The sequence below is a fragment of the Eulemur rufifrons genome, chromosome 28, assembly GCF_041146395.1.
Source record: "Eulemur rufifrons isolate Redbay chromosome 28, OSU_ERuf_1, whole genome shotgun sequence".
NCBI lineage: Eukaryota > Metazoa > Chordata > Mammalia > Primates > Lemuridae > Eulemur > Eulemur rufifrons.
Window position 1 is genome coordinate 41,223,233 of NC_091010.1, and position 22,863 is coordinate 41,246,095.

At 40.8% G+C, this 22,863-nt stretch overlaps 1 protein-coding gene across 1 annotated transcript in view; it reads left to right on the plus strand.

Annotated features, from left to right (window-relative positions):
- MARCHF5 (membrane associated ring-CH-type finger 5) overlaps positions 1-6,364 on the plus strand; it is a 42,899-nt gene extending 36,535 nt beyond the window's left edge. Inside the window, exons 3-6 of the mRNA XM_069460211.1 lie at positions 760-890; positions 4,174-4,357; positions 4,497-4,663; positions 5,429-6,364. Coding sequence (XP_069316312.1) covers positions 760-890; positions 4,174-4,357; positions 4,497-4,663; positions 5,429-5,545 — 599 coding nt within the window. The 3' untranslated portion in view covers positions 5,546-6,364. The remainder of the gene's footprint in view (positions 1-759; positions 891-4,173; positions 4,358-4,496; positions 4,664-5,428) is intronic.
- Positions 6,365-22,863: the final 16,499 nt, after the last annotated feature.

Genomic DNA, 22,863 nt, shown 5'->3' on the forward strand with positions numbered 1-22,863 from the left:
CTTCCAGAAGCAAAGTACTAGCCAAATTTCACAGTAAGCACAAATTGGCACAAACAGCTGTTGGAATGCCATAAAAACTGGCATCATAATCATAAAAAGAAATTTGTTAGAAAATAATATTTAACTAAATATAGCATGTGTTTTAATTTTTATAATTTAATCTTACTTAGAATTTATATTTTCATTATTTTTAACCGCTAGACTGTGTGGGGTAAATATAGCATATTGAAAATCAAAGTAAGATAAATTGACTTTGTATAACTATAAGAAAATGTCCTTGGTTACCTTTGCACAGTGTACCAAGGTACACAATGAGTGAAGTCAGAGAAGTGATATTCTTACCAAGTATTAAAGAATCAAATTGTTGCCAGGAACTGTTTTGGAAAGAGCAAGCTGAAATGGTCGTTTCACTCTGCAGTAGCCATTGTGATTGAGAGACGGAAGTGAGAAGACTATTTCCTTTATAAGCAGCAGCTGTGTTTGAGGCTCTAATTTTAGGTTCAGTAATAAAGATAAAAAATTGAGGAGGCTGTTTGCTAGAATTTAGGAAATATAATAATATTTACCGCTTCATGCAAATGACTGAGAAATTCTATTTATATAAATCTGAGTTCCCGTCAAATTTATAACAATTATTTTTCTAAAGCATCAGAACATTCAACTTCATAAAAATATTTTAGATCTATAGAAAATATTGGACAAATCATTTTAAAAATCCACCTTGTGTTGAACTTTTACTTGTTTTCTTTTGTATTATAGGTCCAGTTGTTTACGTCTTGGATCTTGCAGATAGACTGATCTCAAAAGCCTGTCCATTTGCTGCAGCGGGAATAATGGTTGGCTCTATCTATTGGACAGCTGTGACTTATGGAGCAGTGACAGTGATGCAGGTTCACTATTTTACTTATTCAATGATACTACTTTTGGTGTAAAGATATAGTAAATAAATTTTTGTTAGGAGTTTTAAAATGTATTATTTTGAATAAGAAAGAACATTCTCATGGCTTAAAAATAAGAAATTATATAAAAAGTTATCTACTAAAAGTTCTCCCTACTCCTCTCCTTCATTGGTCCAAGTTCCCCCTCACCTTCCCAGATAGACACTATTGTTAGTTTTATATAGTACATTCTTCCAGACTTACTCTATGTATATGCTAGAAAGAATAAATATGTTCTCCCCTACCTGACGTTTTTAATTTACCCAAAAAGAAGCATACTATAGCTGCATAGCTCTTTTTTCCTAGAGAATCTTAGATTGTTTCATATAAGTATGCAGAAATCTGCATAGCATTCTATGTATAGAATTATAGCAGTTCACTAACCAGTCTTTTGTTAGATGGACAGTGTTACAATCAATAGCTGTTGATGAAGATTAGAGAGACTTAAATTTCAAGATTTAGTCCCACCCCTTGACTCTTCTCTTTTTGTACCTCTTAAAGATTTCCAGCTATCATCTCTGTTCTTTTTGTGCTCAGACCTGTCTGTCACCCTGCTCTTTTCTCAAATCCAGTCCTGTAATTAATTGCAGCTTGACCCTTCTCCTTGAATGACCTCTTGTGACTTTATACTCAATATTATTGAAATCAAACTTGGCTTTTCTTCCATTTGAAACCTAAATTTATTCCCCATCATAATTTCTCTGTATCTTTGATTCCTACTATTTTCCCATCCACTTAATTTATATTCTACATTTTTAGAACTACACTGGACTCTTTCTATTTTATAGCCCTATGTCCAGTCCACTGACCAAGTCCAGGCAATTTTTCCATTTTGGCATGTCTTGCGTCTCTGGCTTCCTTTACATAATCTTTACTACCTGACTTCTACCTGGATGGCTAGAGGAGGCTCTTGATTGGTTTCTCTGACTTTATTTTCTTCTTTCAATCTGTCCTTCCAAATGAATCCTCCTAAAATAATACCTTCAACATCTTATTCCCAAACTTAACATTTCCATTACCAAGAACAGCATCTAGATGGGCTAAGCATTTCCTAAAAAATTCAGTAGTAATTAACACACTTAGGTTTGTAAATCATTTACTTTTCTTTAATGTAAATTAGAGTATGCATGGAAGAAAAGGGCTTGGAGGGAGTTACATCTAATATTCTAGAAATTGTATATGATCTATCAATGCCAGACTCCATAGTAGGTACCTTTATGGTTTGCTTTATTAATAGTCATGGTGAGACAAAGTATTGTGAGACAATTTTATAAAATGTTAATGACACCCAAAAACCTGGATATAGTTGCTGGAATGAGTTCCAAATAGTAAAACATCATTTGTTATGAGTATATAGTGAATAAAAGTTGAGAAACACTGACTTAAAAAAGATTCCATTTCCTTAGCCTGATTTGATGTGCAAGGTATTCCACAATCATACTTCATTCTACTTTAAGGCCTATTGGACTGTCTCCCTCAACTCATCCTTATGTTGTTTAGTTTTTTCCTTGTCCTTTGGCTTATGTCATCCTCTCTGCCTAATAACTGCTCTTCCAGTCTTCTATTTACTTATCCAGATCTAAACCCTTCTTCCAGACTTAGCTAGTTTTTCTCCATAAAACTCAACAGACAACTGCCTACCTGCTCTGATTTCTTCTTCCTCTATATTGGTGGCATTTTTACTCCTCAAATGGCAGCTAATCTTATGCTGACCAAGTGACACTTCTTATTGTATATAGATTACATATTTAACTTTTCCTATATTTCCTATAAAGGCCTTACTTTTCCTGTTAGAAGGTAATCCTTGAAAGTAAAGTCTGTTTTATACTTTACTGTATTCCCTGTTATAGCATCTACACAGAAATGAACACCTAAAAGGCTTTCATAAATTGACTTTTTTTATGTGAACTGTCTAATAATGAGTTATAAGTACATCATCAGATCAGGGAGCTTCAGGACAATTTACTAGGACTGACAAAGACATAGAAACTTAGAGCAGATTATACATTATTTAATATACAAAGATACAGATACATATTTTTTGCAAATGAGGAAACTTAAGGCCCCCCCAAGATTGAGTGATTTCTTTTTCTTTTAAGACCTTATTAATCATAAGAAGTGGGATGACTCCTTTAGAGGAAAAGTTTTAAGGCTGGCACAATGTTTAAAAAAATTTTTTTTTTTTTTATAATGGGCATTTTAAAAACAGGAGCCCATTAAGAAATATAGATTGTATCCTCTAAAAAGGGCTACCAGCTATATTTTGGCTTTTTGAAACATATTGGTGTGATTTGTTTAAAAAGTTAACACTGAGCTGTGGTCTTGTAAAACACAAATAAATTGAAAAACCTTGATCCCCAGCTTCAAGGGATTTAGTCTAAGACAAGGTGTACATAATTGAAACAACGGGAGAACAGTTACAAGGTTATATAAATAAATGTGAAGTGAGTGCAGAAGAGTACATAGTATTTTAATTCAGTAAAAGTGAAAGATCATTTGAAATTACGAGAAAACTAAGTCTTGACCTGACCCTTGAAGGAAATAGTTTGGATTGGTAGAGTAGAAGAAATAATAGAAGCAACGAAACAAAAATTATAATACATATATAATTGTTACCATTTAGAAATCACCTTCACAGGTATTGTCTCACTTGAAAAGGTTTCTTTTTTTAGTCAAGAAATGAGAGAGACTAGCTATGATAGTAGGTGCATAGTGTTTGTGATTTTAGAGTATTAGATCCGGGTGCAGTGGCTCACATCTGTAACCCTAGCACTTTGGGAGGATGAGGAGGGAGGGTCACTCGAGACCAGGAGTCAAGACCAGCCTGAACAAGAGTATGACTCCATCTCTACAAAAAATAGAAAAACGAGCCAGGGATGATAACACATGCCTGTAGTCCCAGCTACTCCGGAGGCTGAGGCAGGAGGATTGCTTGAGCCTAGGAGTTTGAGGTTGCTGTGAGCTAGGCTGATGCCACGGCACTCTAGCCCAGGCAACAGACTGTGTCTCAAAAAAAAAAAAGAAAAGAAAAAGAAATAGCTTGGGAACTTTGCTTTTTCCTTGAATGAGTGACATTTCTTAAGAATAAATCAGGACTGATAGCTTTCCAGCTTATTTTTAAAACTTTTAATTTCTATATTCTTTTGAAAACATTTTTTGAAAATGAACTGAGCTCAAACATGCAACATTTCATCAGCTAAGGAAATGATTCTAGCAAATGCTATCTGTTTCACAGGTTGTAGGCCATAAAGAAGGTCTGGATGTTATGGAGAGAGCTGATCCTTTATTTCTTTTAATTGGACTTCCTACTATTCCTGTCATGCTGATATTAGGCAAGATGATTCGCTGGGAGGACTATGTGCTTAGACTATGGCGCAAATACTCAAATAAACTACAAATTTTGAATAGTATATTTCCAGGTAAGGCCCTGAATTGTGGTCATAAAGTGCATGCCAGATTGATCTTGTAGAAAAACCATAACATGCTTTTTAAGAAATGTTTGAAGATATTCTAGCTCTTCTTATTTATTAGCACTAATGCACTTCATTTTTTCTTTAGGAATTGGTTGTCCTGTTCCTCGAATTCCAGCTGAGGCTAATCCTTTGGCAGATCATGTCTCTGCTACCCGAATTTTGTGTGGAGCCCTTGTCTTTCCTACTATTGCAACAATAGTTGGTAAATTGATGTTCAGTAGTGTTAACTCTAATTTACAAAGGACAATCTTGGTAAGATGGCTTTGATATTATTTTCTTCAAGTGACATGCAAAAGAGAATGAACTGTATTTGTTTTAAAAAGGTGGAGGACTGTGTAACTATTCAGTCTGTGGGTTCTGTGCCTTAAGCCTGTATTTGATCCCCACTGTCATAGCTTGAGTGAAAATAAAAAGGGGAGGGACCAGCACAACAGTTCTGGTCTTCTAGAACAAAGCTGTGGGTGATTTCTCTTCTGGAACATGCATGAATTGTCACACCCATCTGTCTTGCCACTGGGATTTTGGTGAAGAGCTTCTGCTCTAAGGTCGGACTGCCTGGTTCAAATTCGACCAATTAAATCAAATTTCTGGACTTTTCTGTGCCGCTAGTATGGAGATGATAATGGTAGACTACCTCAGGATTAAATGAAATATATAGTAGCATCTAGTAAGTACTCAAGTTGTTTGCTGTTATTATTCCCACTTTTCTCCTGTGGTGGCAGTCTGCACATAGTGCCCTAACATTCTCCTTTCTGTATCAGAATGGATGTAGAGCTAAGTAGAAGGAAGATTACTCAGATAGACTAACAGGGAAGCCATCTCTGTCCTCTGTTACCTATAGTATCTACCTCTCTCCCTGTCTCACCTCCTAGTAGGACAAGAAAACTGTTTCATTTGCCGTCATCTGAATTAGTTTACCACCAAAGCCTATGTCTTTGTGATCTAAGCAAAATTCTTTTTATTATTATGTTTCTCTAACCTGCATTATAAAAAAGCTAATTTTCCTTTTTATTTTAGGGTGGAATTGCTTTTGTTGCCATAAAAGGAGCATTTAAAGTTTACTTCAAACAGCAGCAATATTTACGTCAGGCACACCGCAAAATTCTAAATTATCCAGAGCAAGAAGAAGCATAAAACTGTGACTTCTAGTTCTTCAGTCTTCTCATACTTATGAATCTGTTGTCTTGTTTTGGTTCCATCATTAATGCACTTGTGGAGACTTGTGATAAGCTGCTGCTCCTATATTTTTTAAGAAATGTAATAAAGCACTTAGCGCAGGGGAAATTGTTTCAGTAATCACGGAACCTAAGGATGTGATTTGTTCTCATTGTTTTGTACGTACTTCTTTTATGGCAGCCATCTGAACCATTATCTTAGCATGGTAAACCTGGGTTTTGTTCATATTTCCTCCAGACAGAAATGTAAAGGTCAAACTGTGCAAATATTAAAAAATGCACATGCTGTTTTATTCAAATGCCTCTTTTGTTCATGTTCAATGTTTTCTTAGCATCAGCAACTCAAGGTACTATGAGGATTTTTCTCACTGGCATAATTTGATTACATACTAAACAGGAGCATATGTTAATATGAGGAAATGTAAACTAATTGGTTATAAATGAATAACAAACCAAAAATGCATGTAAACATTCAAGTGAATACCTGAACAAATGAGATTTTGTTGTGTTTTCCTTAAACCGTGTGATGTCCTCCAAAATGTGTAGGGTGAAAATTCACAGGGCTTCCAGATCACTTTTTCACTATTAAATTTTATTTATATAATATTGACATCTCATAGTTCATAACATAATTTTGGCCCATGCAGTCTTGATTACTGTGTGTGCGTGGGTGGGTGGTGTGTGTGTGTCTCAGTCTCATCAGGTCCTTCCATCTCTGGAGTAGGGTTTTTAAATCCATATTTCTAGAAATTAGAGCTGCCAGTTTATAGTAGTTTGAGCAGAGAACAATTTGCAAAAAAAAAATTAATAAATAAAGTTATTTTACTCTCCTCTTCCTCTGATTCAGTTATTCAGATATTTGTTGATCACTTCCTGTCTGCCCAGGCACCATGCAGAGTGCTGTGGGAGACAGTGGTGAACAAGACAGACTTGGTCCCAGCTCTTACAGAGTTTACAGTCTAGTTTTAGCAGGTAGAAAACCAGCAGTGAATAAACCAAGGTGAGGCCTTGAGCTCTTTGTTTTTATATCAGTCAATGAGGAGAAAATTATAAATACAAGAAGTCTTGAGTAAATACTGAAGTCATTGTTTTTAGCTTGTCGGTTTATTATAGAAAACCAATACTAATATTTTTAGATTTTAATTGCTTGTCATATTGATGAGGCTAGCACCTTAATAATCACTGTTTAACTAGTTTTGTATACATTTTTCAAAAGCAATTATTTATTTTAAGCCATTATCAATAGAGTGGCCATTTTAATGTTGAGCAATCCAAATGGTCTTGCAGTTATTTAAAGTTAAAATTTTAAAAAGATATGTCCAAAAACCCTTTTTATTTTCTTGTTCACAGTATCTAATGCATGACAATAGTAAATGTTTCCCCCTACTGATAAGTGGCCACTTTAGGATTGTAGCAAATACAGATTGAGCTATGTTAGATTGCAATACTGTATGTTAACTTCAGTAATTAAAGGTTGGTACCTTTCTATTAATATATTATGAATGTCTTAATTTTGAGCTATAACATGTTTATGTGAATGGCTGGCTGTTGAACATTCAAAGTTGTGTTATTCGGGGAGAAAGGGAAGATTTAGCTGACAGCCTTTTTAAGAACACGGCTACAGTTCTGAAGGAGAAATATAAAGTATGATTATATATAAAAATAACTTAGATTATATAGCTGTAATTATAAAATATATTGGCTTTTCTTTAATGTTTAATGTGAAAAGGTATATTAAATAGACATTTCCTGCATCATTTTGTCATATAGGACAGCTTTTAGGCAGCCTTTACTAAAGTTATGCAAGCACACAGTTCCCTATTTACTATTTTAAATGCCCAAGGTTGGGAGTAGCTGCTTGCGTTTACTGGCATCAGGTCTCATGAGGCCTGGGGAGAGGGAGGGACTTCTAGGGCTGTGGGGGAGGGAACTGCAAGTGCCTGGGGACCAGAGTGGCCTCTAGCCCTGGAAGTGAACACTTTTAAATCTAAAGAGCCTTAGCTCAAGATACACCACGTGCCAGTCTTTCCAGGAAGGCGGCCTGCCTAACCGTGAAGCAATGAAAGAGCACAGGCAGACTTAAAGTTGGATGGACCTGGGTTCAAATTGTAATTCAGCTTTTAATAATAACTCTACATATGACTTTGGCCAAGTGACTTAACTTTCTCTCAGCTACAATTTTCTTCATCTCTGAAATGCAAATAATACTTAACACAGAAGACTATTTCTAGGATTAACTGAGAAATTAAAGGAACAGAGGCACTTTAGGTCCAAAATGGCCTCTACAAAGCAGTAGCTGTTTCTTAATCGCTAAATAGTCTGTTTGCACTCTGGGAAAAGTGAATGAAAAGGTAAAAGAAAGGAATTAGGGAGGCCGGGCGCGGTGGCTCACGCCTGTAATCCTAGCACTCTGGGAGGCCGAGGTGGGCGGATCGTTTGAGCTCAGGAGTTCGAGACCAGCCTGAGCAAGAGCGAGACCCCATCTCTACTAAAAATAGAAAGAAATTATATGGACAGCTAAAAATATATATAGAAAAAATTAGCCGGGCATGGTGGTGCATGCCTGTAGTCCCAGCTACTCGGGAGGCTGAGACAGGAGGATCCCTTGAGCTCAGGAGTTTGAGGTTGCTGTGAGCTGATGCCACGGCACTCACTCTAGCCTGGGCAACAAAGTGAGACTCTGTCTCAAAAAAAAAAAAAAAAAAAAAAAAGAAAGGAATTAGGGGACAAATTAATGAGATGATGTAGACTTTTGGGGTGGGTGGGTTATTTTGTTTTCCAGTTTATTTTCATATTGCTCTACTGTGTTATTTCTACAAACATTAATGTTTTAAGCCTCTTTTATAAGATTCAATGATGACTAGTAGAATTCTGTTCTTTGCAGAAGTTAACTTATCTCCATGCAAAGTGGCTGAAAATATTGTTTATCATTACATGATTATCAAATGACTGTGAAGAATATAAAATTAAACTAGTGACTTAATTAGTCACTGCCTTGCTAACTCTGCTGTGATTTTTTTTTTTTTTTTAAACGTCTTATTTTTAATATAGCAGACTATCTCAATACTGGCTGGATTAGGTTGAATAAAGAATTTTTATGTTCTCTAGGTGTACTTTGTCTGTTGAACAAATCCCAAAACATAATTAATTCTGTACCTACATAATTTTTAATTTTTTTAGCCTCATGTCCTCTTGGAATGGGACATAATTCTTTTTAAATCACAGTTAACAAGATATTGGTAAGACTTTAAAAAATAATCTGTAAGCAGGCTAGCCTAAATTCCAAGTATGTTCTAATGATTAAAATGTATTCCCCCTTATCCACCCTCAGAGTCTCTTGGACTGAGTATGATTAGACAACCAATTAGACAAGATCTGTGAGTGATCTTATACAACTTGAATAAAGTATATTCCAGTGGGTTAAGAACACAAATTGCTACTTCTGAGATATTAAGAACTCTAAGAAGATTAGAATCTTCTAGAATGGGCCAGGCCCAGTGGCTCACGCCTGTAATCCTAGCACTCTGGGAGGCAGAGGGAAGACGTTTGCTTGAGCTCAGGAGTTCGAGACCAGCCTGAGAAAGAGTGAGACCCGTCTCTACAAAAAATAGAAAATTAGCTGGGCATAGTGGTGCGTTCCTGTAGTCCCAGCTACTCAGGAGGCTGAGGCAGGAGAATGCTTGAGCCCAGGAGTTGGAGGTTGCAGTGAGCTATGATGATGCCACTGCACTCTAGCCTGGGTGACAGAGCAAGACTCTGTCTCCAAAAAAAACTAGAATGAGTAAATCAAAAGCCCTTCCATCCATGGGGATTGTGTTGGTTCTACATCATTTCATTACCCCCAGTTGAGAGACAGACTAGGAGAGGAGAAACGGCACAGAGTTGAACAGTCCTGGATACATATTCTAGCCGATACTTGAAGGACAAGTAAATATTATCTCAGACCCTCAGTTTCCTCATCAGTAAAATGAAGATTATAAAACATATTTCCTGGTTTATTGTGAGGATTAAGTTAGGTAACATTCTAGGACAGAGTGTGATATACAGAGAAACTAAGTAAATCTGTATCCATTTAAACGCATAGTAGGGGTTTATTTGCCCATAACTTTTCTTCTGTCCACTAGAATCTTGAAATTGCTTCTTCTCTGCTACCTGTCACCCTGCATTACCATTAGAAATGGTAAGAATGGTGGAATGTCTTAATTGCCTTCCTGGAACAATAATCCTAAGCAAGGGGCAGGGAAAAGGTTTGCAACTGAATACCTGTAGAAGCCTTGTGGGCAAACAACAAAGGCAGACCATCATTCTGGTCAAGTCTATGTGGATTTAAGCATTTTACTGAAAACAGTTCACTGTACGTCAACAACATACACAACTCTAATGTTTGTTGACCTAAATATGCACCACGTACTGTGCTGAGCCCTGGGATAAAGTGACAAAACCCGCTTTGATAGAGTCTTAAAAGTGCACAACAGATCTTACTTCACCATATGATGTTATTGTCACCGCAAGAATGTAAGATCCATAGGGGTGGCAATTTTTTACTTTTGTTTACTACTTTATCCCCACACAAGAGCAGCACCAGCATATGCTAGAGGTATGATAAACATTTTATGATGCAGGTAAAAAAGCATTCCTTTTAAGATCAAGATATTTATCGTGGCTGGGCGCAGTGGCTCACACCTGTAATCCTACCACTCTGGGCAGCCAAGGTGGGAGGATCACTTGAGCCCAGGAGTTCGAGACCAGCCTGAGCAAGCATGAGACCCCCAGTTCTCTACAAAAAATACAAAAATTAGCTGGGCATGGTGGTGCATGCCTGTAGTTCCAGATACCTAGGGAGGCTGAGGCAGGAGCATCCCTTGAGCCCAAAAGTTTGAGGTTGCAGTGAGCTGTGATGCCACCACTGCACTATAGTCAAGACAGAGTAAGGCTGTTTCTCAGGGGGGGAAAAAAAAATCCAAAATGGATTATTTTTTAAAACACTCACACACACACAAATATAAAATTTACCATCTTAAGCATGAGTTCTTAATGTCCTAAAATGATGTATCTTTTTAAAAACACATTACTAAATAATTTTCATTCATTAATAGAGCTACATCTATCATTTTTACCAAATACAATTTAACAACTGGTTCCCTCATAGTCTCTAGGATGATTTTTTTTTTAATTTCAAAATATTAAGGAAGTACATGTTTTTGTTACATGGGCTATAAATGTGTCCATCACCCAAATAGTGTTCATTGTACCCATTAGGTGGGTTTTTGCCCTTCTCCCCGTCACCTCTCCCGCTGCCTGATTTCCAATGACTTTTACTTTCCTCTGTGTGATTATGTGACCATTGGTTAGATTAGAGGGCACATATGGTGTTTGTTTTTTCATTCTTTTTTTTTTTTTTTTTTGAGACAGAGTCTCTGTTGCCCGGGCTAGAGTGCCGTGGCGTCAGCCTAGCTCACAGCAACCTCAAACTCCTGGGCTCAAGCAATCCTCCTGCCTCAGCCTCCCGAGTAGCTGGGACTACAGCATGCACCACCATGCCCGGCTAATTTTTTCTATATGTTTTTAGTTGTCCAGCTAATTTCTTTCTATTTTTAGTAGAGACGGGGTCTCGCTCTTTCTCAGGCTGATCTCGAACTCCTGAGCTCAAGCGATCCTCTTACTTCAGCTTCCCAGAGTGCTAGGATTACAGGCATGAGCCACCGCGCCACCGTGCCAACTCATGCCTTTTGTTTCTAGGAAACTTTCCTGAATTATATTCCCTGATAATTCCTCCCCTTTGTTTTACCTCTTCTCTTTTTCTGCAATTCCTCTTAGTCAGATGTTGAATTTCCTGAACTGATACTCTGATCTTCTTATCTTCTCCTTCCTATGATCCAACTCTTTTATCAAGAACTATTTGGCTTTTACTTCCCAACCTTCTATTGCAGTTTTCATTTTGGCCATTCATTATAAATTTCTAAGAGCTTTTTCTTCATTATTCTCCACATTTTCCGTCCCTTTTTTTTTTTTTTTTTTTTTTTTTTTTCCATATAGCAATAGCCTCCTGTCCTCATCCTTGGCTTACCATTCTGCCCTTGAGTGCCTGATGACCCTTGGCTGTCCTTTCATATTTAAGAGTAATGCACTAAAAAGGCTGGGCATGGTGGTGTGCATCTGTAATCCCAGCTACTTAGGAGGCTGAGGCAGGAGGATCGCTTAAGGCCAAGAGTTCAAGGTCGCAGTATGCTATGATTACACCTGTGAGTAGCCATTGCACAACTGCACTCCAGCTTGGAGAACATAGCAAGACCCTGTCTCTTAAAAAAAAAAAAAAAGTAATGCACTAAAAAGCTGACTGCCAGCTCTGTGGGGGTATGAGCTGCTTGTCAATTGGTGGGCTTCGCTGTATAGTAAAAGGGTAGGGAGCCAACTTTTCTTTTGAAGAGGACCTCCATAAAGTCAGTATCTGCATTAAGTCAGCTTTTTTCAAACCACCACCACATTTCAATGGCATATAGTGCAAGCATTTATTTCTCACTTCCCCCATCTGTGGGCTGAGCTCTGGGCTTCATTCTAGGCCTCAGGTTGGGTCCAGGTCTGCTCCACATGTCTCTCATCCTCCTTAGACCAGTGGCTACTCATGGTATATTCTTCTCCTGGTGAAAAGCAGGAGAGCAAGAGACCAAACCAACCACGCAAGCTCATTTCAAGTCTCTGCTCATTTCATGTCTGCCAGCAAGGCCGAACCTAAAGTCAAGCAGTAACTCCACCTGCCACGAGGCGGTGGCAGGAGTGAGGATGTGTTCTATTACAGAGGAGTTAAGAATTGGGGCCAATAATCCAATATAACATTCTAAGTCTTTTATCTCAAGTCACCCAGTGTTTCTCTAAAACAATCCTCCAGTCTACTGTGAGGGGTGGACACACCAAGCCACAGGTGTCCTTGGAACTACATAGGGGAGGGGATTAGGGCTCTCCTGGACTGACAGCAGTCTTCCCTCTACTCCTCCTATTTTCAGTCTGGCTGTCACAAATGCCCTCACTGCTGTCCTCCATGAGCTTAGTGTTCTTAAATCCTGAACTTCTCAGGTTCAGTTTTTCCAAAAAACACAGCTCTGGCATCCTGTTGGGGTAAGGGAGGGAGTCTTGTCTGATTGCTGGAGGATTCGTGTAAATCCTCTCTGTAAAGACCCCAGCTAACCTCGTTTCACCCCTGCCTTCTGAGGTGTCCATGTCTTCTAGACCTTCCCATTAGTTTTATCCTCCCTAGATGTTTGCATCGTTACCTGTCTTCTACTCTGCTAAGCTGGGCTACTCCAGCATCTGATTTCTGTCCTCACGTGGAGAAGTTTGGCTTTATAATTTCATCAACGATGGAGTCTGTGGCTTTATTCCTCATTGTTTGTATTTATTTATTTATTCATTTTAGGAGAGGATTTAAAAAGTTATATTTTTAAAGAAAGTACACATCTTAAAATGAAAAAACCATTGGAAATGACACTGGAAAAGAACAAACCCAGGCATGTTGTGGAACCCTGCAGACTCACGTCCTCACACCATGCCTGCCCAGCTGACTATTTTCTGTTTTTATTTATTTTTTTACCTTTTAAATGTTATTTTATTTTTTGTAGAGACAGGGCCTTGCCATACTGTCCAGGCTGGTCTCGAACTCCTGGGCCCAAGCAATTCTGTCGCCTCCACCTCCCAAACTGCTGGGATTACAGGGGCAAGCCACCCCTCCCCATTCCTCATTGCTTCTGTTTTGTTCTGGAGTGATTTCCAAGAAGTGGTGGGGATATAAGAATCTTTTGTTCTCCATCTCAAAACTTGGAATTCGATGGAGAAATACAATTTTTAGAGCTATCATTTATTAATTGCTAACCATGTACCAGGCGCTTCGCTAAACAATGTACATGTATCACCCCATTAAATCTCACCAAAGCCCTGAAAACTAGATATAATTATGTCCATTTTATGGATGTGGAATTATGGGTTACATGAAGGGAAATAACTCAGCCAAGGCCAACAAACTAGTAAACGGTGGCATCAAGATCAGAGCCCACGTGTGTCTGGGAGTCTCCACTGTGGTTGGGTTTTATACGTGCTGCTCAATCTTCCTTCATCCTTCTTCCAGCTCTGGGCCAGGCTCTATGCTTGGTGGCTGGGGATGCACAGATGAATATAGATGTCCCCTGCTCCCAGAGAGTTGACTGTTTTGGGGGTTCTAGCTAAAAGTGGTTCTCTTTTTCTTTAGGTTGTTACAGATCCTAGCAAAAGTGTTATTTGGAGAATGGACTCCTTAATATGCCATGTCTACCGGGGCCTCATTATAGATATTCTATGTTCTGGACACATTGGTACCGAGAGGAGAAGACTTCTGTATCCTACTCTTTCCTCCTAGTATTTGGCTTTCTTTGGACATTGAAAAACCCAACCCTAACTGCAGAACATAATCTTGTCTAAAAATCTGGAAGATTGTAGAAATGGCCAAATTTTATGTAGTTTTTCACTGTGCCAACTTAGACATAGTCTAAGAAAATCCCCAAAATACCATGGATCCAGACCGGGCTTGGTGGCTCACGCCTGTAATCCTAGCACTCTGGGAGGCCGAGGCGGGCGGACCGTTTGAGCTCAGGAGTTCGAGACCAGCCTGAGCAAGAGCAAGACCCCGTCTCTACTTAAAAAAAAAAAAAAAAAAAAAATAGAAAAATTAGCTGGACAACTAAAAATATATAGAAAATATTAGCCAGGCACAGTGGTGCACGCCTGTAGTCCCAGCTACTCAGGAGGCTGAGGCAGGAGGATTGCTTGAGCCCAGGAGTTTGAAGTTGCTGTGATCTAGGCTGACGCCACAGCACTCTAGCCCAGGCAACAGATTGAGACTCTGTCTCAAAAAAAAAGGAAAAATACCATGGATTCAAAAAACACCATACATACAATATATCATTCCTTTTTTATAAAAATAATTATAACTGCATTATATGCTATGATTTTAAAAATTCAAACCGAGCAGCACAAAATAAAAAGTTAGGAGAAAGGGGGGTGGGGGAGGGGAGGGAAAAAAAAAAACAAATAAAAGAAAAAGTTAAAGTCTGCCCTGACCCGTTCTCTCCTTAATTTCTTAAATATCATGGGCTTGCTGTAAAAAGTTCAATTGATATAGAAGCATATCTTCCATCCCATTTGCCACACGTAACTGGCCCCTATTAGTTTTTGATATTTCCTCATCTCGTATAAAAATGACTCACAGATGGGCACTGTGGCATGCGTCTATAATCCCAGCTACTCGGGAGGCTTAGGCAAAAGGATCTCTTGAGCCGAGGAGTTCAAGGTTGTAGTGTGCGCTAGGATTGCACCTATGACTAGCTGCTGCACTCCAGCCTGGGCATCATAGCAAGACCTCATCTTTTTTTAAAAAAATGACTCACAGAAGTCTTTGGGATTGTTAAACAAAAATGATGGGACGCCATTGTTTTGGACTTAGCTCCTGCACTAGGCCCCAGCAGACCAGACCAAACAAAAATGGAGTCACTCATGCTAAATGCCACATAACCAAACTGAAACTTTAAGGAAGCAGATAGATCCCCAAACAGACCAGTTTTTCTAAAAACAGAAAATTGCAGTCTACCTGAGTCAGCATAATAAGGAAGTCCCCTCTGCTTTAACCCTTACAATAAAGTAACCTAAAGAAACCTGACGTTAACCAACCAGGTTTCTTTTTTTTCTATTTTTCCGTTTCCTTGTTCCCACCTTACAAAAACCCATTGTTTCGCTATTGCTCTGTGGGAGCTCCTGTTTTATGTTGTAGAATGGAGGCTGCCCTGATTCATGAATCACAAATAAGAGTCAATTAGATCTATAACTAATTTGTTGTAATTTTGTCTTTTGCCAGGATTAATAGCTAGGTTTTTTTTGAGCGTTCTGCGGGTACTACTAACTGTGTGTGCGCCCGGAAAGGCTATGCTTCCCTTCGGCCTCGGGGGATTTTTGTTTCGGTTTGGTTGTTGGGCTCTGGAGTTGAGGTCCCAGTAAAGGATTCCAGCGGAAGAAATGAGCAGTCCTGCAACCCCGACACAATTCACCCCATCTGTAGGGGGCGTTTTAGCAATGAAATGTCACGCTCATTTGAATAACAGTGGGACTGGGAATAAGGAGCAATGTTGCAGGGGAAATGCCATTGCGAGTCTCAAGACCAGATTCTGCGGATTTCTCATCAAGTCTCCCTACCAAGGCAAAATAACTTTTGTAAAATGTGTATTTATTGTGCTTCTCTCCTTATGCAATTGATACTCTTCTTTTTTTTTTTTTTTTTTTTGAGACAGAGTCTCACTTTGTTGCCCAGGCTAGAGTGAGTGCTGTGGCGTCAGCCTAGCTCACAGCAACCTCAAACTCCTGGGCTCAAGCGATCCTCCTGCCTCAGCCTCCCGAGTAGCTGGGACTACAGGCATGCGCCACCATGCCCGGCGAATTTTTCTATATATATATATTTTTTTAGTTGTCCATATAATTTCTTTCTATTTTTGGTAGAGACGGGGTCTCGCTCTTGCTCAGGCTGGTCTCGAACTCCTGACCTTGAGCGATCCACCTGCCTCGGCCTCCCAGAGTGCTAGGATTACAGGCGTGAGCCACCGCGCCCAGCCTGATACTCTTCTTATTCCACCTACTCCCTAGACCTCCAGAAATGACAACAGTTCATAGTTTGAAGAATCTTCTTGCATTTTTTTTCTATAGAGGAAAACCAATTGTTTTATTTTTATTAATTTCCTAAATATTATGTACTTATTGCAAAAACTTCAACTGATTTGGAGGTTTTGAAAATATAAGGAAAAAAATCAAAGTATTTTTTTCTATTCTCTCACTCAACAATCAACACAGACTTCTGTGACCAGATGTGTCGGGATTGCTCTCCACCAGCAAGCAAGCCATCAATTCTCAATGAAAATCAGCTGAGTGTCCTCTAATTCAAGTCAATTCTGACATTATCTGCCTGGAGGTAGCATCCGATCACACAGGTTCCAATCAGCCTAGTTTTGCTAACTGCAGCTGGGCAGAGATCCCTGCTCTTCTCCCAGCAGGGCTTCAGCAGCCGCCACGCCTTCCACAGAAGTATCCATAGCGATTATTTCAGTTGCATTTTGACTTCACTTTCTTGCCAGATCTAGGGATGCCTGGCCACAGCAGGTGTCATCTTGTCACCTCCAGGCACCATACATGTGCTTATATCACTCTGGGGAGTCAGTAATTTCACTGTAAGCTGAGTCACTTGTCATGACTCCATTTTGAAACATTTAGGATCACAGAACATTATTATACGTCAAGGACTCAGTCCCACGAGAGCGAGTCCCACGAGACCGAGCCTCACTCCTGATGCCGATTGCAAGCCCTGTGCTTCTGACCGATCAGCCCCCTCCTTTCCTAGTGTTCCACTAATTTGCTAGAGCAGCTCACAGAACACAGGGCAAGACTTGCTTATGTTTACTGGTATGTTATAAAGGATATTACAAAGGACACAGATGAAGAGATGCACAGGGTGAAGGACGGGGAAGGGGCAAGGACCTTTCCTGTGACCTATGGGCATGGCACCCTCCAGGAACCTCCAACGTTTCACTATCCTGAAGCTCTCCAAATCCTGTCCTTTTGGATTTTTATGGAGGCTTCATTACACAGCCACGCAGATTAAATCATTGGCCATTGGTGATCAACTTGACCTTCAGCCTTTCTCCTATTCCTGGAGGTTGGCAGGTGAGACTGTAAATTCCAACCCGCTAATCACACCTCGGTCTTTCTGGGGACCAGGCCCCTCCTGAAGCTACCTAAGGGCTGCCAGCCATCAGTCAACTCATTAGCATACAAAAAGATACTTATCATTTTGAAGATTCCAAGGATTTTAGGAGTTGTGATCGAATATATATTTCATAATATCACAGAAGCATATCAAAATTTAAAGTGAAAATCTTCCCCTTCCACATTCTATTCTCACAGTTAATTTGGTGTATACCTTGCTTTCCAGACCTTTTTCTACATGGAAACAATGACATCTATATGGCTTTTTGGTTGTTGGGGTGGGGGGAGTAAAATGCAAATGGGCCTATACTTTACATATTATCCTGTAAATATACTTTTTTCACCAGCAATCTATCTTGGGCTTCTTTCCATATCTGTTCGTGTAGCTCTGTCTTGGCTATTTTATAGCTGCTTAGTATTCCACAGGATATACCAGGTCCTATTAACCAATTCATTCTGGTTGTTTCCTTTTTGGTTTTTGATCTTACAAATAACATCATAATGACCACCCTCCTATAGTGCCTTATACACTTGTGCAAGCATTCCTCATGTCCAGTGGTCATCAGAATGGACTCTGGACCAGCTCCAACTTCACCGCTTTTTAATCTTGGGCAAGTTACCAAACTCCTTTGTGCCTCACCTTCCCCTTCAATAAAATGGGAATCATAAGCAGGCCTTATTTTGGGGGGGGGCAGCGGGAGGGACAGAGTCTCCCTCTGTTGCCTGGCTAAAGTGTGGTGGCATCAGCCTAGCTCACAGCAACCTCAAACTCCTGGGCTCAAGGGATCCTACTGCCTCAGTCTCCCGAGTAGCTGGGACTATAGGCACGTGCCACCATGCCCAGCTAATTTCTTCTAGTTTTAGTTGTCCGGCTAATTTCTTTCTATTTTTGGTAGAGTCGGGGTCTTGCTCTTGCTCAGGCTGGTCTTGAACTCCTGACCTCAAGCAATCCTCCTGCCCTGGCTTCCCAGAGTGCTAGGATTACAGGCGTGAGCCACCGCGCCCAGCCAAGCAGGTCTTACATTACAGGATGTATTATAAGAATTAAATGATATAGAATACATAAAATGCTTAGCTCATTGCCTGGAACACCTAAGTACTCATTAAGTATTGGCTCTTAATATTTATTAGTATCAACAAGATTAATAAATAGTCCTTATTATAATAATGATCATTTCTCAAGAAAGTAAAAACAGGATAAATTAAGAGTGTAGTAATCAGTTAAGAGAAATGATATTATTACCACTTAAAGCCAATTACTCCATCAGACAGGTTAGTTAATGAAAATTTATTTTAGTAAGTGAAGAATTTCACATTAAGCTAGTTACATGAGAAAGTCCAAACAATTTGCATTTTAAATAACAGGGAATAGGCCTTCTGAGGCCCAGAAGGGAAGACATTAACTGGTAATTAGAAGAATCAATCTCTTAGCAGAAAGTTTTAATAGCTTCACTTGCTCTTGTATTCCAACATTTTATCTGGTCTTAAGCAGAGGCTGGAGGAAGGGAAGGGTCAGGAGGGTTCCTGGCAGGCCCACGTAGGACCCTGTGATGACTGGTGGCACCTCAGGGCAGGGCCTGTGTTGGTCACTTTAACATCATGAATATCATTTAATATCATAAATCCTCACTAGGGATTACTGTCTCTCTTTTAGAGCTTGGAAAACTGAGGCTCAGAGACCATGTCATTTAGGGTTTCTGGTTTGTATCCTCAGAAACCAAGACAGGCTGAATGAAGTGAAGCTTGGGGAGTTGGGGTTGGGCAGGGATGCTGGGAGCTCCCAGGGTGGGAGGGGCAGCTGGAGAGCTTGGGCCCCAAACGGGCAGGATCCCACAGGCGCACGGTGGGGGGGGGGGGGCGCAAAGGCAGGAACCCTGTCTAAGAGCAGGAACATCTGGCCTGGGCTCTGCCAGGTTTTTCAACACTCTACTTAGATTCCAACTCCAGGTAGGAAGCATCCAACTGCCAAGAGTGGACACACAGGCCAACAGCATTGGCGTCACCTAGGAGCTTGTTAGAAATGCAGACTCTTAGGTCCCACCCTGCATGTTCTGAATCAGGAGCTGCATTTTAACAGATCCTCCAGCTCTGTAAATGTCACAATTTGGGTAGAGCCCCTAATGAATACCTAATTCCTGATAAATTTCCCCACAGGGAAGAGATGATGATGATTCCTCAACAGGAATCCATGGTGCTACTCACAGAAGGAAGAGGCTTGGACTCTAGGATGCCCATAAAAGCACCCTCGGGATTCCAGCACAGGCTCTTCTGCCCCCACCCCCACTGCCTCCTCCTACCAGCCCTCGGGGCACCTGGACAGACAATTCCTGTTGGCACTAGGACAGGTTTTTAAACGCCAGGTGGGATTTCTCAGGGGCGGCTGACATCTGGGAGATCTGAGAGAAGCCTCTGCTGTAAAATCCTTGCTCTGTTTAAATTGATGAATGTTAAAAACCTTTTTCTCCCCTCTTACACAACTTTTTGGACAATGCTGGAATGTTAAGCTGGCAGCTGCATTCCTTTTTCTCAGTGGTGCCTCTTTCCCAGGGACCAGCTGTAGATTTATAGCTATTTTAAGGGATGATGAAGATAAAATTTTGTAAGGCCTTGCAAAAGGGGACAAAAGCGAGCACCTGGTTTTGCCAGCACAAAGGCTCTGGAAGGGGAAAAGGGAGACGCGAACGCTGGGATGAAAAAGAAAGGCAGCTTCACTTTTCTTCATCTGGCATCGCCTTGACAAGGCGCGTTTACAGCGGAGGCCCTCTTTGGAAATTTTCTCCCCCTCCTGAAGCCGTGCCACCCCTTTCACCCAGGGTGGGCATAGCCAGGCCCACAAGATGGTCTGTCAGAGGAGTGGGGCATATGGACCGCTATCCTTGGTGCTGAACCATCATTACGCGTTAGGGCAGCAGTTCACAACCTGGCTGCAAACCAGCCAAAAGTTCCAACTGCAAAGCCCCACCCCCAGGCATTCTGACTCAGTGGGTCTCTGCATTTTTTTAAGAAAACAAGAGCCCAGATGTATCTAATAGTCAGCCCATGGGTTATAACTTGAAAACCACTCTGATACCACATGCTTATTGCTCCTAAGCCAATGCAGTAGACACACCTATCTGCTGCTGCTTTTTCTTTCTTTTTCCCCCTGTTAGTATCTATTCCCCAATCTTCTGAAAAGGCATCCTGGTTCTCCTTAGGAGAGTCACCCCTCTCCACTATCACCCATCCCACCCTTTCTGACCACAGTTACTGGCTCTCAGATGACCCAGTGGGAGATGGGGATGGAGCTGGGAGGGGGGAGAAAAGGCCCTTCAGGATACTTGGAGCCAACCTGGGGCATGCAGAGGTGAGAGATGGAGACAGACCAGGGCCCCATGACCTTGTTTGAACCTCTAAATCAAGTGGCCCTGAAGCCAGAAATTCCCCTGGACTTTTCAGATACAGTTGGAGATAGGAGAGCTAATACATTTCCTCTATTGTGTAAGCCAGCTTGGGTCCAGTTTCTGTCACTTGCAACCAAATCTGACTACCATGTCTTACAACTCTGGTGACTCTTGTGCATGCTTCTCCTAAGAATTCAGAACCAAGTGAGAGAAGAGGCAGTGTCGGGGGGAAGAGCTGGGGTCAGAGAGAGAGAGGAAAAGAGGAATAAGAATGACTCTAATTTGGACACTGTTTTCAAATAATCAGTTACCAAGGATGAACCCTCAACCAACCATAGCCAAAAGATCACTTGACTGAAGGAGAATAAACATATGGCTGGGCCTAGGAGGTTCGTACACCACAAACAGAGGTGTCGTAGGTTGAATGTCACCAAAGTGCTCACAGATTTTTTTGTTTTCATTTTCTTTCTTTCTTTTTTTTCTTTTTGAGACAGGGCCTCGATCTATCACCTGGGCTAGAGTGTAGTGGCATCACCATAGCTCACTGCAGCCTCCAACTCTCAGGCTCAAGCAATCCTCCTGCCTCAGCCTCCCTCGTAGCTGGGACAACAGGTGCATGTTACCATGCCTGGCTAATTTTTCTATTTTTTGTAACGACAGGGTCTCACTCTTGTTCGGGCTGGTCGTTTTCTACCTCAGTGAAAGTGTTGCTGCTTTTACCCTGTCCCAGATGGCTTTGATTTGTGCTACCAGGTTTCCACGGCTGCTCTCACTGCAGCTTTGTTTCTGACATTTGCAGTGTTTGTCCTCTCTGTGGAGCTGGGCAGTGTGAACCCTCCATCCGCACACTGGGCTCAAGCCTCACCCCCTTCTATGGCACTGTGGGGTGGATACGTATGATATTTACAATCCCAGAAGTATTAGACTCATAAAAAAAATAAATACTGAAAGATGTGAAGTTCTTCAGGACTGAAGGGACTATCTCCCAGTGGTATAATGCCAGAGCATCATTTCTCTGCATAGGAGGCACATTTGGGAGTAGGGAAGCATGACGAAAATGCCTCGACCCCCTTCCGTGTGATTTGGGGAGTATCCCTGCTTGGGCAGGGAAAAGGTTCTTATTAGCGGGCACCGAAGTGGGTCAGTGCTGGCATCACAAGAGAAGGGAGAATCGCCTGGCAGAGGTTCCAGGACAGGGGTAATTAGACGGGAGGCGAGGGCCCAGATGAGAGACTGCTGGAGAGAGCTGAAAAGCCAGGATAAAACATAAGAGGCGGCTATTTTTAGAGATGTGAGATCAGATTGTAGGACAAGCATATCTAGGCAACCGGGAACGGGCATTAGAAAAGGCTTTAAAGCAAAAGAATGTCAGGGCAAAGTTACGGTGTTTGGACGACTGTCAAGAGATGTGCAATTTTTAACAAATTCTGGGGGCCAGGTGCCTCTGGGCCCAAGAAAAGGATTTGTCCCTTTGGGGACAAAGGTTACACCTCTCATGTGGCGCGCGGTTACCAGGTCAGGAACATCGCATTACACTGACCTTGCAGAATGTTGTGGCTCCAAGTCAGGAGGAGGGAGGGAGCCACGGCGGATCCTGGGGCCCTTGTTTTGGTGTGATTCTTGGCCTGGAAAGTGGTTAAAAGAGAGCTTGTTTTTAATTATTTGTTAAACTCCACATTGGTGTTATTTGGACTTTTCTGTAGTATTTCACATTAAAACAGTAAAACAAAACAGCCAAGTGCTAACAGAGAAATATTATGAGTCATTGAGAAAGTTTGGGAATCACGGAAGAAGGTGGCCATTAGAAATAGTTTCTATGAAAAGTTTTTATATGGGAAAATATTAATGACATGGCGTTTAGTGAAAAAGTGGGCTACAAATGTGTATGTACAATAATATCTAGAAAAACTGTTTTAAAATACATATATGTACAGGAAAAAGATTGGAGAGTGCCCTATCCATTACCCCCACTCCCCCAAAAGAAGGGAGGGGGTCTGGTAGGGCACTAGCTGGTTTGATCCAATAAATACGGTATAATGGTTAAAAACATGCTTAAGGCCTTGGATGCTACATCCCGGCTCTGCCACCTACTAATTGGGTCCCTTTAACAAGTTGCTTCACCTCTCTGACC